Raw genomic sequence first — 18140 nt, forward strand, 5'->3', positions numbered from 1 at the left:
CCGACTAGATAGTGACGTAATGAAAACTCTGGTACAGCCTTTAATTCGGAAGTTACCAGTACTGAGAGGCAGTACTTGCAAAAACATAGTTGAATTCTTAAATAAAATACAAGAAATTATAAAACTGAACTTAATAAACATTAAAGCTTTGTTGCAGGCCTTAGTTTTTAATGTTCCAAATGAATTGCAGCCTTTAAGAGTAGAAGCTAAATGTAAATCACAGAACAATAGTTGGGAATAAGTGCAAACAAATTTATGAACTTTTGCTGTAATGGCGAATGAAAGAAAAGTTACAATGACAGTATTTATGTCGCAAACAAAGACATGGGAAAACTGCTTTCATGTTTTTAAATGACATTGTAAACTATTTAAGTGTACTTGGGAATCATTATTTGGATGTGAATTTATTTGAAATAGTAATCAATCTTGAAATAAGTCAAACACTATTGTCTAGCACTTAAGTTAGGCTTAGTTCACTGGAAGAGTTGTGTAACATAGTCACGGACATTGAAAAAGTCTCAAAGGAAATAGTAAGGAAGATGAAGTCCTAAAAAAGGAATTTGAAACAGATAGTAGACATTTTAAAAACAGTGAGTACACAAGATGGTGTTATATTTGTGGTAAAAGTAATCACATAGCCCGGGTTTGTTATTACCGGCCGCGTGGTAAACAACAGATTGAAGAAAAAACGCGGAGTAGAACGGACAAACACAGAGCACAAATTGTTAGTAGAAGGAAACAATCAAATCTGGACATCCAAGTGTTTCTGATGTGGTGAAAATAGACATAGGGTGAGAAAATGTACAGACTGAAAACAGAGGTGGTTAATCTCATGAAGAGAAGCTGTGATAAAGCAGTTAGTTTACCATGTGTGGATATTAACATATGGGGAGATAAATCCATAGCTCTCGTAGATACTGGGGCCAGTAAGAGCATAATGAGCACTCAATGGTTAGAGCGGCGACTAAAGTAACGAGGACTAGAAAATAAACTTCTGAAATTTACACAGTGGAAAACAAACATTTCTGTTTGGCTAATTGGGGGATAGTTCAATCATTACATGGAATACATACATACCTTTTTTAAAATAGGTAATTTTCGTTGGTATTTTGATTTTCTCTTATTGGAAGGTCTGAAATTTGACATTATTGTGGGAGTTGAATTTCTGAGCTCAATAGGTGTGAACCTTGATGTTAAAAATAAGCAACTATCGTTGAGATTTGCTGAGGAAATAATACCTTTAAATTTTTGCATGCAAGATCAAAGCATGACACACACTGCAGAAAAGGAAGTGAAACATCTATGCAAGAGTTAAGTGACGTGGTGTGTGACAAAATTGAAAAGTGCAAGGTAGCTCCCATATGTTTTACCCATGAAAAATGATGTTCCAGTCCGATGTAAACCTTACTTAGTACTAGGGTCAAAGAGGGAGATTTTTAAGGGTATCCTAGATAAGTTTATTGAAGATAGTATCATACAGCTGTCGTGGAGCATGTTCGCTTGTTCCGCGTTCTTGGTAGCCAAGAAGAACCAGGCAGGTAAATTTACACTTGTGGTTGACTACAGAGAGGCCGGAAGTAGGATGATAGTAGAACCCTATCCGATAAGCCAAGCAGAGGTGGTATTTCAGCATCTAAATCAGGGCAAATATTTCATAGTGCTAGACCTAAACAACCATGCCTACTACCAGTGCCAACTTTATGAGAAAAGCAAAAATGTGCTAGCAATTGTAACTCCTTTGGGGTTATTTAAGTGGAATAGTGTGTTTTCGGGGTAAGTTTTGGGGCTTTAGCCCTATGCCGAGCACTTGCCACGATACTGGAATCCTTCATTGGTAAATATGTCACCAATTATATAGATGATGTCATTATTTACAACCAGAAAATGGAAGAAATGTGGAACATGTCAGGAATGTTTTGTAAGCATTTCATCAAGCAGGGCTAACAGTAAATCCAGACAAGGTGACATGGGGGAGGAGAATGTGAAAGTCTTAGGATTTATCATGCAGGGAGACAAAATGGTATTAGACCTTGAGAAAATCCATACCGTGAATTCCTTCAATCAGACAAAGAATGTTAAGGGAGTACGCAGATTCCTTGGTATGGTATAGTACGATGCCCATTTTATACCTAAAGTATCCAAAATTACAGAACTTTTGAACAAGCTTAAAAGAAAAGGTATATTTTTTATTTGGGAGGAAGAGCAACAGAGCACGTTCAAACTAATGAAAAAAGCTCGAATCACTGCTTTAGTGATACAACTGATTGTCTTTTCACGTAAGTTCGTTCTTCAAGTCGATGCTCGTGAACTTGCACTAGTGACTGGCACCTCTAACCAGTAGCTTATGGGAGTCATTTGTCGAGAGGAGCCGAAAAAAGGTATTCAGTATGCGAGAAGGACGCATTGGGATGTGACTAGACATGTGAGAAATTCACCGACTATCTAGAGGCATTAGAATTCGAATTACGGACTGACAATCAGGTGCTGACATGGCTGTGGAAATCAAAAACACAGTAAGGGAAACTAGGAGTTGGGAATAAATAAAATGAGGACTATAGCCCTACATCCTCAGTTTTATGGCATGGTGGAAAGGTTCAACAGAACTCTCGAGGAACACCTTGCCAAAGTTGTGGCTGACCATCATCATGATTGGAATCAACATATCCAGTTATTCCTGATGGCATATAGGACTGCCATTCATGACTCCACTGGACAGATCCCTGTCAGAATTGTATATGGACAGGAGTTGACGCTGCCCTGTAACATCAAGTTCAGCCGTCCTCGCCCTGAGCCGACCAGCACCACTGACTATGTCAATTGTCTGGAAAAGCATATGGCACTCATACATGATCGGCTTGTAAGAACCTCCGATTAGCGGACAACCAAATTAAGACGCGGTATGACCGGAAGGCTATCTCGACTGGTTATCAGGAAGGCGATTCGGTGTGGCTGTACAACCGGCAGCAAAGGAAGGGCAGGTGCCCTAAGCTTCAAGTGGCATGGTGAGGCCCATATGAAGTGTTGAAACAGCAAAATGATGTGGTCTACGGGTTCAGAGGGACGAACAAGTAATACATTTAGACCGATTGAGAGAAATGCGGACGAGATGTGTTACCTGTTTGGGACAAACAGGTTTGAGCGGACAATGTTAACGTAGGAGTTAAGGGCGTGATGCGGGCCAGGTACCTGAGCGGCCTGGCAGCCCTGCTCCGCCACTGACATTACACGCACATCCTTCAATGATTAGAACAACCTGGCCTCATCACTGCCTTATCCCCATGCCCTCCTTCCTTGACACTGTTATCTATCCCTTAGTGGCCTGGGAATTCTGCGGGCTTACTGAAGCCGCCACGTGGAGTGGCGTGGATAATGTGTTGCTGTTCTGCATGCTTTGAGCATTGGGTCAGCCCGGGATGATGCAACACATCTCAACCACTCAAGTCAGTTCCAAAAAAGATGGCCAATGGGTATAAAAGCAGCGATACCAGCCTTCACTGGAATTACAAGAAGTGAGTTCTGTGAGCGGTGCAGACACTGGGACCGTTCCTGTGTCACCAAGTGGCACAAGACTGTATGTGTGGACAGGTGCGAGGTAAGGGGCGAACCACTGTTGAGCCTAGCTCCAGTGAAGAGTGTGAACTGTGTGTGGACTTGACAGATAATTAGTGATTAGGGAACAGACATTAAGGGGTTGCCTCCCATTTCAGGTCAAGATTTTATATTTACAGTAATTAAAGATTAACTTTTAGACTTTTTCAATTGATTAACTTTCACGAAATGAAAAAAAATATACAGCGCATACTTCATGCATAATTAACTGCCAAAGTTACATTTTGAACATTTTTGCATTGTAAAAATAAGGAGAATTTAATTTATTGCAGAAATGAAACTTTTTAGGTTTAACTGCAATACCACTGGCTACTTCAAGAAATGGCTTGAATTTCTTTCAGAAAATATTAATTAATTTTACATGGCATTTCAAAATTCTCAAATTTGTTACGATTTTGACAGCCCAAAAATATGAAATGGGTTCTTGTGATAGAAATGCAAACCATAGCATGAAGTAGCCAGTGGCATTACAGTTAAACCTAAAAAGTTTCAGTTCTGCAATAAATTAAATTCTCCTTATTTTTACAACGCAAAAATGTTCAAAATGTAACTTTGGCAGCTAATTATGAAAAAGTATGCGCTGTATATATTTTTCATTTCGTGAAAGTTAAACAACTGAAAAAGTCTAAAAGTTGATCAGTGATTAATATAAATATAAAATCATGACCTGAAATGGGAGGCACCCCCTTAAGTATGGTGATTTAATTAGTAATGCAAATATTAGTAGCAAATAAAACTGAACAAAATTAATTGGGCTATCCTTATGAACCTATTTATCTCACTCTTAATTTATATACAGGGTGTATCAAAATTCATGTTACAACGCTTGAGGGTAGAAAGCTCTTATTATTTGCAACCATTTTTGCCAATAAACATGTTGCCGGAAATGCGTAGTTAAGCCCCTGTAGCCCCAGAAAGAGTCAGCGTAGGCAACCCGTTGGGCTTTGTGCAAGACAGACGATGCTGTGGTGAATTACGTGTTTACGACACCGGGCAGCACTCGAGAGGACTGTACGATGTCAAATGCTGACCCCCGCCCCTTTTTACTTCCGTTGGTGGCGCCCTCACATCTTTCTTCTGTTCGTGCCGTGCCATAGCACTGCGCAGCGTGACATCGCAGTGTCGCAGTGTGTTTTTATATCACTGGTGGTCTGTCGTTGACTGTTCTGTCGTACAAGCAAACTCGTGGTGTCATTTCTTTCGCTGTGGTTCTGAAAAGGGCTACGTTTTAGTGGAGCTCAATGGAGTACACGTTTAGTGAGTACACGGACATGCTGCTTGTTTACGGGGAAGCTAGAAAAAATGGACAAGCCGCCCGTCGTCTGTAAGAAGAGCGATATCCGGGTCGTAGGATTCCAGCTCACACCATGTTTGCAAGACTTACTCAGCGAATGCGTGATACTGGTACATGTGCCGTCACAAGACCAAATGCTGGTGCTCCACGCAGGGTTCGTACTCCCAGTTTTGAAGAAGATGCACTTCAGAGATTTGAGGAGAGTCCGGATACAAGCACAAGGGCAGAAGGTTCCGATATGGACGCTGACAAAATGGCTGTTTGGCGAGTTCTTCATGAGCAACTCTTGTACCCGTACCACCTTCAAAAAGTGCAACACATGGGTTCGGCGGACTATCCTCTTCGCATGACCTTTTCTCGTTGGTACATTCGAAGAGTATTGAGGAACCCCGAGTTAGCGGTTTTATTCAGCGATGAAGCCAAGTTCACTCAAGACGCTATTCACAATTCGCACAACAGTCATGTTTGGAATGATGTCAATCCGCATGCAACATGTGTTACAGCTCACCAGGAACGTTTTTCAGTTAATGTGTGGGCCGGTATTGTTGACGGCGTACTCATCGGGCCTTTTTTTCTTCCGCCATGACTCACCGGCGCCGGATACGTCCACTTCCTTCAGAATGAACTACCAGGTCTTCTTGAAGATGTTCCATTGCATGTCCGACGTGTGATGTGGTACCAACATGACGGGGCACCACCTCTTTTTTCCCTGCAAGTGCGAGAGTATTTAAACCAAACATTTCCAAACCGATGGATTGGACGAGCGGGCCCTGTCGCATGGCCGCCAAGGTCACCGGACCTAACCCCGTTAAATTTCTTTCTGTGGGGTTACGTAAAAGGGCTTATCTACGCTACGCCAGTAGAAACGGTAGAAGAGCTTACACAGAGAATCATTGAAGCGTTCGAAATCATAAGGTCGACTCCACACATGCTCCAACGTATCCGTGAAAACATGATTCGCCGTTGCCACCTCTGTGTCGCTCAAGGTGGACCTGTTTTTGAGCCGTTGCTTTAGGCTGTCATGTTGTTAAAACGTATGCAACAATTTCAATGTTGTGAAACAAAGCCGAAGCTGTGATTGATTTCAGAGTGAAATTAAAATCTGTGCCACGATTATAAAGGTTATTTCTCTACTCGAACGCCCGCACATTCACAATATAACACTCTACAACGGGTTGCCTACGCTGACTCTTTCTGGGGCTAAAGGGGCTTAACTACGTGTTTCCGGCAACATGTTTATTGGGAAAAATGGTTGCAAATAATAAGGGCTTTCTACCCTCAAGCGTTGTAACATGAATTTTGATACAGTGTATGTGTGTGTGTGTATATATATATAGACACACACACACGTAAATATTAATGAACACGATAACTGACGTATTTTGCACAAAAAAAAAAAAACCATTGAGAAATCTCGGTTGAGTTTGTTAATGGCAAATATCCGACCAATGGGGCAGAAATGGGGAAGGTTTATCTTAATAGGACAATTGCTATAATCCCCGCATCCGTATGAAGAGTTTATATACCTCGTTAAATTCATACCAAAAACTTTTGTCAAAATAACTGCAAGGAATAATAAAAAGGGGTTAAACAATAAAAAAATTTCTTAACTTCCTTAGCAGGCACGCCATCAAATCAGTTCAAATTGTTTGTAAACTTTAGATGTTATCTAAAAAATGTTTATGAAGTGATTTTTGATAAGTCTAAACATTGTTGCAAGGAGTTCAAATGATTGGAATTGAAATACAAACAAAAATTATAATATTCTTGCAATATAAAATACATTCTTATTTTCTGCAAACTTAATAAATATTATCTACAACTTTCCCCTGAAATAATACTTTATACGACCAAACAATACTGTAAGAGATTGAAAAAAATAGTGTCTAAAGAACAGAACATTTCTTAACTAGGTACCTTACTAAATTTACTACCAAATCTGATACAATTTATCGCAAATCTTCTAAATAGTATCTAAACAAACTTTTGTACATTGAGAATATTAGGGTTTTTTTAAAGAATTATGTTGGAGTCATCCGCAAAGCTAATGAGATACTTATTTTTACTGATTCTTACGCATCATTCACGTATTCATTAATAGGACAGGACAATGCTTCCTTGGGCAACCCCGATATTTGTTCTTTGGATATCAGAATTGACAATGTGGAACCAATCATTCAGGCTGAGTAGAATGGGTACTATATGCTTCATGTCATTAAGATAAGACTGTAATAATTTGTGTTTTTTTAAAATATTCCCAGTAAAATTTAATTATTTTTATTCAACATTATATTTTGATTTATCGTGTAAAATGTCTTAGACGCTTTATAAAAAATTCCTAGTGATTTATCATCAATTGCCTTGTATTGGTATCTTTTATAAAAAAAAATAAGCAAAAGCTGTTTCAGTGCTTCTAGCTGTTGTAAATTATATAGTATTTTATAATTTTCATACATATAATATTAACACAGTCTTCAAATATATTTTTCCGAAACTAGACGTAACTGCTATCAGATGATAATTTTATATATTGGATTTATTACCTTTCGTATGCAGAGAAATAGTTCTTGCAGTTTGAAGATACTATGGAAACATTTCAGTAGTAAAAGATGAGTTTATTATATGAAAACCAACCAAATATAAAAATATTAAATTATAAAAATTCAAAATTACTTTACTGCACATAAATCACAGATTTTAAATTGCTAAAATTACAATAACATTTAAAATATTGCGTGACCCGATATTCACAGAGTGAACCATGGAGCGAAAGAGGACGCGTGTTTCTGTCAAAAGTAAAATAAAGAAAATACATTTATGCAGTTTTGAAACCAAATAATTAAAATGTGTTAGCAAACACTGCACGTTTGTAAGCGTACAACTGCTACATTGGTATGGCACAGTTTTGCTAGTACATCTTTCAGATTCCTAACAACATAATTTCCCTAGTTTTCTTATGTATAATATATCTTGAATGTATATCAAATAATAGGTCACGTTTGGTTCACGCAATAGGGCTATTAATATAAATACAATAAATTTTACCATGATAGAGAATAAAATGTTAATAATTAAAGTTCTACAGAGTACCGTCAAATAAAATCTGTGAAATATTAGGAAATAAATGTTTCAGTGTTCAATATAGTTTGAAGGAAATGTAAGAGTTTTCGTCGATTAGCTTCTTTCTATCTTCAAAATACGACTTACTGTCACCGACACCAGTTTTGTAGTCAATCGTTTCAAAGCAATGTTATTCCCTCCAGAACTCTGCGATAGTTGGGACATCTAGCAGGCTAACTCTAAACTCATCGTGGAAAACTGTGTCTGACGTCTAGCGGCATAATGCTGAACTCGCACAACATTCTTCAATTTCACGAGCTACACACGTCAGTTAAATAACAAGTTTTAAACGCAATTTAAATTCTGTGCGGTATGCAATCATTGAAGCGACATAGAATTGTTCAGGATACTTAATTTACATTGTGTGAAAAGCAAAAGCCTTGTACAGTTTTTATATATACCTACCTAATATTTAGTTTTAAAATTTTCTTAGTTAAAATTTAATAAAAAAAGTTTGAGAAAAATTTTATCATATTTTAAAAATTCAAAGCTTTCTTTACAAAACTATGGCTGTTACATTTGTTTACCTACAATGATATTCATGGGAGAAATAATTTCCCTGGTGGCTGCAAAACTATGGATCTTAGCCTTAACCACCCCTTAGAATTTATAAATGGAAAGTTTATTTGCTGATAGTTAAGTGTATTTAAAGGATTTCATCAAGAATTTGGTTTTTGTAGGCATGACAAAGATGTTAACAGACACAACAATGGTATAATAGACCTACTGGGTAAACTCGCCAAGTAAAAAAAGAAGTTAATACATTGGGCACTACTTCTTGGGACCTGTCTCAAAGATGTGGTAAACTGTTAATTAATAAAAACATAAAAACAATAAGTCACCAGGAATTATAGTATGTATGAGTTAATATCTGTTTCTCACATAAATTGCAGATCTTTTTTCAGGGTACTACTATAAACAGGTTCTGGGAAATAGATGCATTTTAACTACAATAAAAGGTACATAAAATAGCATTTTGACAATGCTTTTATATATTGTTTAAGTAGAGGATCCAACCAACCATTATTTTAGTTATAATTCATTTTCTTCTAGAATCCACTTATCTCTCAAGTTATTGGTTCAGTTTTTATAAATTATAAATAGATATTTTTAGTTCTACTAATATAAGGGTAGATAATAAAATTGATCACTGCTATAAATAGGGACAAGATTATACGGAGAATTGCGATAAAACTGAAATAACATTGAAAAGCATGTAAAAACACTGCATAACACCAAAATGCAAGTTAATACACCATATAGCATCTAAATGCAGACCTGCCAACATTCAAATTTAAAAAATCATGAGGCCCTCGATAAAAATTTCCAGGCCCATAAATACAGGTTAGATATAAAAAACAACAAATGAGAATCTTTAAATTTAAGTGACATACCTGTGCATATGTTACATGGTCTCTGCTTCAAAATTTATTTCAACAAATTATAGGTTGCAGATTTAATTTAGTTGAACATAATTTAGCGCTGTCGTGTAGTGATCATGCAGGGCCGCAACTAAAAAAGATGTAAAATAACATTATGCTCGTGTAACACTATTATCACTGTTCACAGCAAAATTGATTTTTTTATTGGAAGCAATACACTTCACGTGTTAGTTGTGTTTTTTTGTAGCGACATGTTTCACAATGTCTCCTCTTCCACTATGCGAGATAGAAAAATCAGCACGGCACACGCTACAAAACGCAAAATTGCTTCCTTTACGTGACTCGAGTATTGATGGAAACTCGTTACTGTAAGCTTTTGTAAAATTTGTTTTGTAACTTTTACAAACAAAATCTTGGGGCCCCAAAAAATCGTGAGGAAACACTATTTTGGCGTGAGGGCGTGAGATGGACCTTAAAATCGTGAGCCTCACACCAAAATCGTGAGAGTTGGCAGGTCTGTAAATGCAAGTTAATACACCATATAGCATCTAAATGCAAGTTAATACACCATATAGCACCTAAATGCAAGTTAATACACCATATAGCACCTAAATGCAAGTTAATACACCATATAGCATCTAAATGCAAGTAAATACACCATATAGCACCTAAATGCAAGTTAGATCATGAAATTAAGTAGTATTTAACAAAAACTTAATTCAAATCATAAAAAAAGTAATCTTTTAATGTTGGAAATTCAAGGAATGACATTTCCGACAAAAAAATTGTGCCAAGTGCATCAATTGGAAAAAATATTTAATTTTTAAATTGTGCTATATTATTGAAAAAATTAAAACTACAAATGATAACTAATTTCTTTACAATTGAAAAGAATTTATGGAGTATATACTGCTGAAAGAGGGGAAGCATTCTGGCTACAGCAACTACAATATCCTTATACCCTAAATCCTGCTTAATTTTTTTTCTTTCTTCTTACTTAATAAATATAATAAATTGCTTGACATATCATGTCTGGGTATGTATAAAAGAATTAATGTAATATTTGTAATTCAGATTATCTGAAAATTTTTTATCAATGTTTGTTTTACTTCAAAGGTATATGTATGTAAAACTAATATGTATGTGTATTTAAAAATGTGTATGTAAAACTGTATGCATATATATAACTGTAAATATGTAAATGACATGTTCCATAGCCTTATGGTTTCTACCAAAAGAAGGCTCAATGGAACATAAATAAATAAATAAAATAAATAAATAAATAAATCTAAATGTTACTGCCTTAGGGTACTTCAATAAAAATTATTTTACTGTAAAAATGCAGCATATAAATTTTACTCCTATCTTAGTGAAGTATTAAAAAACCGCTTTTATAAAAATAAAAATAATAAGACTGAAATCCTCTGTTTTAAAAACAAAATTGGACTAAAAATAAAACCATAAAATTTTGTCTAGCTATAAATGCTTATTTGCCTTAAATATATTTCAAGTCTCTATGGGAAAATGGGTGGGGACAAAAACAGAACTTGAAGACAATATGGTACATTTGGAAAGTAGCTGCTCCTGGGAAATAAGGCTAGCAGTAATAAAAATTGAAAGGTTTTGAAGGGGAACAAAAGTATTTTAACAAAGATGTCACATATTATAAATGTAGCTGACATTTATCATCCCATGACTTTAGTTATTATTTGCTTTATTTTTAAAGAGTCTATATTTTCAACATTTATGGATTTTTTGCAAATTTGTTTGTATTTTGGAATGACACGTGTTTATTACCGTAGTGAACATTAGTCACAAGGTACTTGTGATGCCAATTTTAAGTAACTCTGGTTCAGAGTAACATTTTGATAATAAAAATTGTTCAAATATTCATTTACTTACATCATGACATCTTTTTGAATCATTCTGTAAGGGGAAATAGAATACTATAGTAGTTTACTGTTCTAATAGTTTGTTAGATCAGGTTTGTTGCATCCAATATAACGTAAAATTGTAGCTGGTCAGTTACATGTAAATTACTTTGAAACTGAATGGAGTTTTGTTAAGTTAGCAACATTATACCAGGTAATTTCTTACCAACAGTTCTAAACATACACTGTATTTTTAATGTAGCTAATTGTCCACACTATTTTAAAGTAAATTAAATGTAGCTAACCTGACAGTTTTCACGATTAACAGTTTGATAAGTTAGGTAATTTATAAATAACATAAAATAAATGGTTGGATAGTCGGTTAGGTAAGATAAAGTAAAAGTACTACAAAACCATGTGAATGGCTTGATTAGGAGGTTAGCTACATTAATTTTTAATTGTTGCTAAGCTAACTGACCACCCACCCTATTTTATTGTACTTTAAATGTAACTGACTTTACCTAACCAACCGTTTACGAGAAGGAACATTTTTTTTAATACTTTCTTTGAATGATTCTTGCAATGAGGAACATTGATTAAAAACATTATGTTGGACATACACCATTGCTAGTTTAAAATGTGTAAACAGACTAACATAAGTTGAAAACACACACACAGTAAACCAAGCTAAAATAAGTGAATATCAAATGTTAAATGCATGGACAGCCTTTTGTTGACTCACTCCTTCAACCGAATTATTTATGCTGTCTATGCATTAATACACATCGGCTGATTTTGGTTTGGCTTTCTGTGTGTGGATGTTTGTGTATTCATATTTTGTTTGCCCATTCTTCAGGTTTACTTTACGATACACAGTGTAAATTAGGAATGGTTATGTCTAAAATAGTGTCTTCAATAAGTTTTTTTTAAATATAGCTAACATAACCACTAGTTTAAACAGTAAATTACTGGTTAGTTTTTTGAGTATTGTAATACCCCTTAAATAGCTAAACATGTCAGACGCGCACAATTTTTTTTATCATTTACCTAAATCTTTTAAATTCAAACATACACTATGCATGAAAAAAGTTTCACACTAGTTCAGTTTCTTTTTTTTGCTTTTGAAACCCAAACTAGATATGGATTTGCATAATTTAGCTACACAGTTGATTATATATGTTCCAATTTCTCTGATATGTCTTCTTACATAGCTTAGTCCCATTTGAAAACTGCAGTAAATATGAGACTACACTGTGTCTAAATAAATCAATTGCAAGGGCACAAATGCATCATTCAACATGTACCTTAGCCATCAATCTCCAGCCAATTTTAATTCTGTGATAGTGTTATTCAATGCTGTACCAAAGCAGGTACTGTATTATATCTGTCCTTAACTTTTACATATCTTTAAGGACTACAGAGGACTACCAAGAAAAACCCAGTTTGGTTCCAAGGAGGCCTAACTCTAATATTTCACAAGTAATAAACGTGGCTGGGTGATTATCACGAAAGTGAGTATTTTAAAGTCCCAAAAAAATTATAGCTAGACTTATTAGGTGGGAAAAATAATTAAATGTGTGTATTTTCCTTTCATAACACACTGTTATGACATCATAAAGTTATATTATTAATGTAATGCATTATGCATAAAAAAAATTATATATACTAAATATGTCTTTCTCCTGGTATGTCCCACATCTCAGATAGTGCAACTTACTGGTATGTCATTAATAGTCTTATTGAAAATTGGCACATTTATATTTTTTTCCTTTAATATGAACAATTCAATGGTAAGTTTAATTTTTTTTCTTCTGATTTTTATAAGCCGAGAGAAATTTATTATTCAATTTGTAGTTCTGTCTCAATATTTCAAGGTCATTCTCCTGTAACAAGGGAAGTTTCCTGAAAATAGGTTTCAATGTTGAGACATTTTGTGTTGTGGTTGGTACACTGAATATTTTTTTACTTTTTGGAGGGAAAGACATTGCAAGAAAATGTGTGTGATTTGTTGCGTTTTTTTCTGAAGAACAGCAAAGTTTTGAATTCAGGTAAGTGACTATTTCTACTGTCATTTTCCTGTATGCCTTTTCAACTTAAGTTCAAGTAATAAAAGTTTTTATTCTAACTTAAAATGTAGATATATTAATTGGCAATTCATTGTAGGTGAAATCTAACCTCAAATAATGTTCTAAGACTTCAGCCATGGAGTAAAACAATGATAATGTCATTCTCCTGGATTTTTAAGGTTCTGATTTTACCAGGAGAATGACTCAAATCCAGGATAATGACACACTCAGACCAAAATCTTTTTTTTTTCTACATTTGCCTAGCAGTAAATAAAACTTTTAAAGTATACACTTATCATATGCATACAATGAGGGCCTATTTGACAATTTAGTATCAACAAAGTTACGAATTTACATAGAAAATGTTCCTGTGTTGCAGATTTATGGCTCCACGGAAAAAACAAAGCAGAGAGGAACAACGGAAGAAAAAACGAGATGCTGAAATAAAGCGACAAGAAAAGATAAAATGCAATCCTTAATTGCTGCTCGCACAGAAGATAAAACATAAACAGAAATATGAAAACAGGAAGAAAAAAGGTCAAATAAAACCCATTGCTGAAAAAACATACAGGGAAAAAAGACAGCAAAGAAAGACATGGCGAGAAACTCAAAGAAACCGTGAAAGAAAGAAAAAAGCAGAAGAAGAATGTATATTTCTCTCCAATAATTCACCACCATGCAATGATTCGGAAAACATACGGGAGATACCAGAATGTGAACTTTCAAATTGTTTCACACATTCTAAACTTCAACAATTAACAAATTACTCTACCAGTTAATCACTTAATGTAGCGTCTACGTATTGTGCGAAAGTTGAAGGCAGAATGAATGCCGGAAAGAGAAAAAGGAGAAAAGAACTTCAAAACCTTAAAAATAAATTGTGTGAAGGTGAAAGAAAAGCATCAAGGTATCGAAAGCGATACCAAAGATTGCTTGCAAAAATCCAAAGTGACAAGAAGAATGCTACACCTAGAATGAAAGTAAATGGTTTCTTGAAAGGGCGGAAGGTTGATAAAGATATTAAACGAAAGCTGGTTTTTGGAGAAGTATTGGTAAGTCAGCTAAAGGGTTTCAGTGGCCACAGGAATCAGGAAAGAAGAAGGATGAACGTCCGGTGCCACTACAAAACGTTTTGTTAGCAATAAGCAATCCTACTCCACTTGGACAATCAGCAACACTCCACACTTTCGACAAAGCTGAGCTGATGAATAAGCAGATAAGCTTCACCTAACCATAGAAAACCAATTATTCACCGAAAATCGCTATCGAAACAAAGCAAACAAAATGTACATAAACTACTACAAATTAAAAACATTAAAGAAACCTTACAAAAACTCTCACCTCTTTTGGTTTAATGGCAATAACAATTTACCTACTGATAATATGACTCTCACACATATTAAATTGTTGCTAAAAAATTTGCCATCCACCATTTAAGTAATTCAATATTGCATAACACAAAGTTGCTTTCCTGGTCACTACTACAATCACAACTACACATTATTTTACTACGTTGTACAATTTAATTAATTCAATATAAATAAATACGACCTTGCATTTCTCTCATGAATATTACACTAATTATTACACTAATTACCACACATTTCCAATAAATTTCTAACTACCTAATAAATACTTTTCGTGTACTTATTTATTCACTTTATACAGATATCCATTCCATTTATTACTTCACTCCTACCCATACCAAAGCCACTACCTACTATCGCTCCACAACTCACAATATCCGTTATTTATTTTACCCACGTTACTATTACGCCTTATACTGTTACCAATATTACACACTACTTATAGGTATTTTCCTTCACTCCTCCAGTCAAGTTTATGATCAATGGCCAACTTCCATATTCTATAGTTCACAGTATCGTGTTGTGAATTTGACCCTTTCTATAAGCTTAATTTTATGGATGTAGATCTCCCGGTTAGTTAACAATGAGTATCAAATACTTTTACAGAATCATTCCGCAATTTTCTTACGTCATGGCGGCCGATTCACTGCATAAGCTATCAAATGTGAACTACAAATGGTAATTTCTCAAAAACCTGTAGGAATTAAGAAAAGCTGTTTACAGGATAAATAGAGGAACTTATTTAGTGTTCAAAAAAAGGTATTTCAGAATTTTATTATTTTCTTTACCATAAAGCCGCAAAGTGAGAAAATTAACATCATTCGAAAACATGTCAGGAATGTTTTTGTGTGGCTCTTCAGAATAAGCTACATGTATTAATTCCCTAACAGATCCCATTTTAGTTTCAAACTAATGTAAATCCCTGGTTTAATTAAGAATGTAACGAAAACTATCCATAAAGTATACACTTAAACTGTTATTAAACGATGAGTTTTTATGGTGTATACACTAATCCCAAACACAACCATTAATATCGATATTGTAATTAAAAATCATTTACCTTCATATTCACGCCGACCTAGCCTCCGACAAAATGCAGTCCTGACCACCGAATATCCAACATAAGCAAATCCAGCAAATATAGCAGAACACAAGGCAACTTTATTAACAGTTTTATCGCCGGGTGTAGAGGCCATGATCAAACAGCAAATACAGCACACCAAATGATACAGAAACACAACTCCTGGACGTTGAAATAAATTTATACTTAATATCACATTCTGCTAGCTAACCTTTCAACAAACCTACATTCTTTTGCTAAAGTCAAATACAACAATTTTTTATTGCCGCAACACAAAATCTTATAACAACCAACGAACATATAATTCAGAGACTTGAAACACAAATTTCCTATACTGCACAATTATTCGTTGAGTATGCTGCTACCTATTATGGTACTGCAAACACAGGAACAGGTCACTTTAAATAAATATTTGTACATTAGAGATCCGCCATTTAATTAATAATTATAGTTATTGAAAATTAAAATAAATGTTTTAAAATATATGGATTAATGTACTGACCTTGAAAAACCCTTAAAAAATAGATATCAGCCTGGCCTGTAATACGGAGTGCTGTAGGAGCACGTCCTCACTGTAATGTGCCGGAAAGACGAAAATATTATACTGGATGTCCGAAAAGTCTTTCCCTGACTACACAAATTAATAACATTGGCTAGAAGTAAGATAAAAATATGAAACTGGTGACAAAATGTTGAGAAACTATCCAAGTTTTTTTTTTCAAACATCAGTACACTTCCACATGAGCACCTATGGTAGCACGTAGCACATCTAGTTGATATTCAATTCCCGTCCACACATTAGCCAACATCATTAGAGGGATCGATGCAATGACTCTGGTTATCCGTTGTCGAAGGGTTGCACTATCTGGTACATGTGTTCGGTAGACCTCGTCCTTGACATAACCCCATAAAAAGAAGTCTAATGGGGTTATGCCAGGAGAGTGTGGAGGCCAAACATTGGTCCATCACGACCGATCCATCGTCCAGGAAAGGTCATATCAAGATAGGCACGGACATCCAAACCCCAATGAGGTGGTACACCGTCTTGTTGAAACATGACAGCGGGATGATACTAAAGCAGCTGAGGAACAGCATAAATTTGTAACATGTCCAAATACACTGGAGATGTGATGGTTGCCTCAGCGATGAAGAATGGCCCGATAATTCTGTCATGCAATAGCGCGCACCAAACATTCACTTTTGGACTTCCTCTGGTACACTCCATCACCTCGCCAGGGGGCTGTGAGCCCCAAATGCGAACGTTATGGCAATTCACTACTCCACTGAGAAAAAAAGTCACTTCGTTAGAAAAGGCAATTCGTTGGAGATAGCCATTATCGTCCTCCATACGTGATAACATTTCGACTGCAAATTCATATCGATGTGTACTGTCAATGGGCAACAGAGCCTGAACGATTTGCACTTTGTATGCACGAAACATTAAATGTTTGTGTAGGATATCGTGGAGAGAGCTTTTTGGCATCTAATTCACGTGAGGCCCTTCGCACAGATTTCTTCGGACTTCGCAGAAATGACTGTCTCACAGCTTCCACCCTTTCAGCTGAGGTTGATGGTCGACCAGACTTCGGAAGGTCAGCAACCGATCCTGTGGTCTTGAATTTCTCATACAATGTCTTAATGCTCTTGACATCAGGGGGAATCTTTCCATATGTGGTCTGGAAGTTTCTCTATACTGTTATTGGTGATCATGTCTCGTGGTACCACAGGATACACTGCGCTTTCTCCTGATTGGTAATCATGTCTGGCTTCCTGGGCACTACACAGACACTGCACAACTACTGCGAACCTATAAAAAACTTGAGTTATGACCTAACATTTTGACACCACATCTAGCCGAAGTTATAAATTTGTGTAATCAGGGAAAGACTTTTCGGATAACCTGTATAATATAAAAGTGTAATAAATATCCATGAACTAAATAGTAATGTATATTTATTTTTTATTATGAGTTTTTAATTTGTGTTTATTCCTTAGAGGAAAAGATTCACAGATGATGCTTTGTAAATCAAGGATTCCTGCTCCTGATGGGAAAGTGGTGGCCATGTATATATAAAATTGTTAGTCTGTGGCCCTATTCTTGACCTTGTCGGGCTAATTCCTATAGAGGAATTACTTAAATCCGACGGAGATTTGCTAAACCCTATTATTTAACATTCCCTAGACGAATTAGGTAGGTAAAAAAAATTGTCACAAACTATCGGAATTATTAAGCCACCTCAAATACACTAGAGACTTGACACTAACTGCCTGTGCTCCTCTGTTGCTTAGGCTGTTATGCCACATCGATGCCTGCCCTGTACCATGAGCATGCCATGAACAAAACAGCAGT

The 18140-nt window shown here is 35.6% G+C and overlaps 1 protein-coding gene across 2 annotated transcripts in view; it reads right to left on the reverse strand.

Moving 5' to 3' along the window:
* Nucleotides 1–16120, reverse strand: part of LOC134529454 (uncharacterized) — a 108543-nt gene extending 92423 nt beyond the window's left edge. The window contains exon 1 of one of the 2 annotated variants that reach the window (XM_063363569.1): nucleotides 15770–16120. In XM_063363569.1, the coding sequence (XP_063219639.1) occupies nucleotides 15770–15905 (136 nt within the window). In that variant the 5' untranslated portion in view covers nucleotides 15906–16120. The remainder of the gene's footprint in view (nucleotides 1–15769) is intronic. The other variant, XM_063363570.1, reaches the window with a different exon arrangement.
* Between the last annotated feature and the right edge of the window lie 2020 nt (nucleotides 16121–18140).

The sequence above is a fragment of the Bacillus rossius genome, chromosome 2 (assembly GCF_032445375.1).
Source record: "Bacillus rossius redtenbacheri isolate Brsri chromosome 2, Brsri_v3, whole genome shotgun sequence".
NCBI lineage: Eukaryota > Metazoa > Arthropoda > Insecta > Phasmatodea > Bacillidae > Bacillus > Bacillus rossius.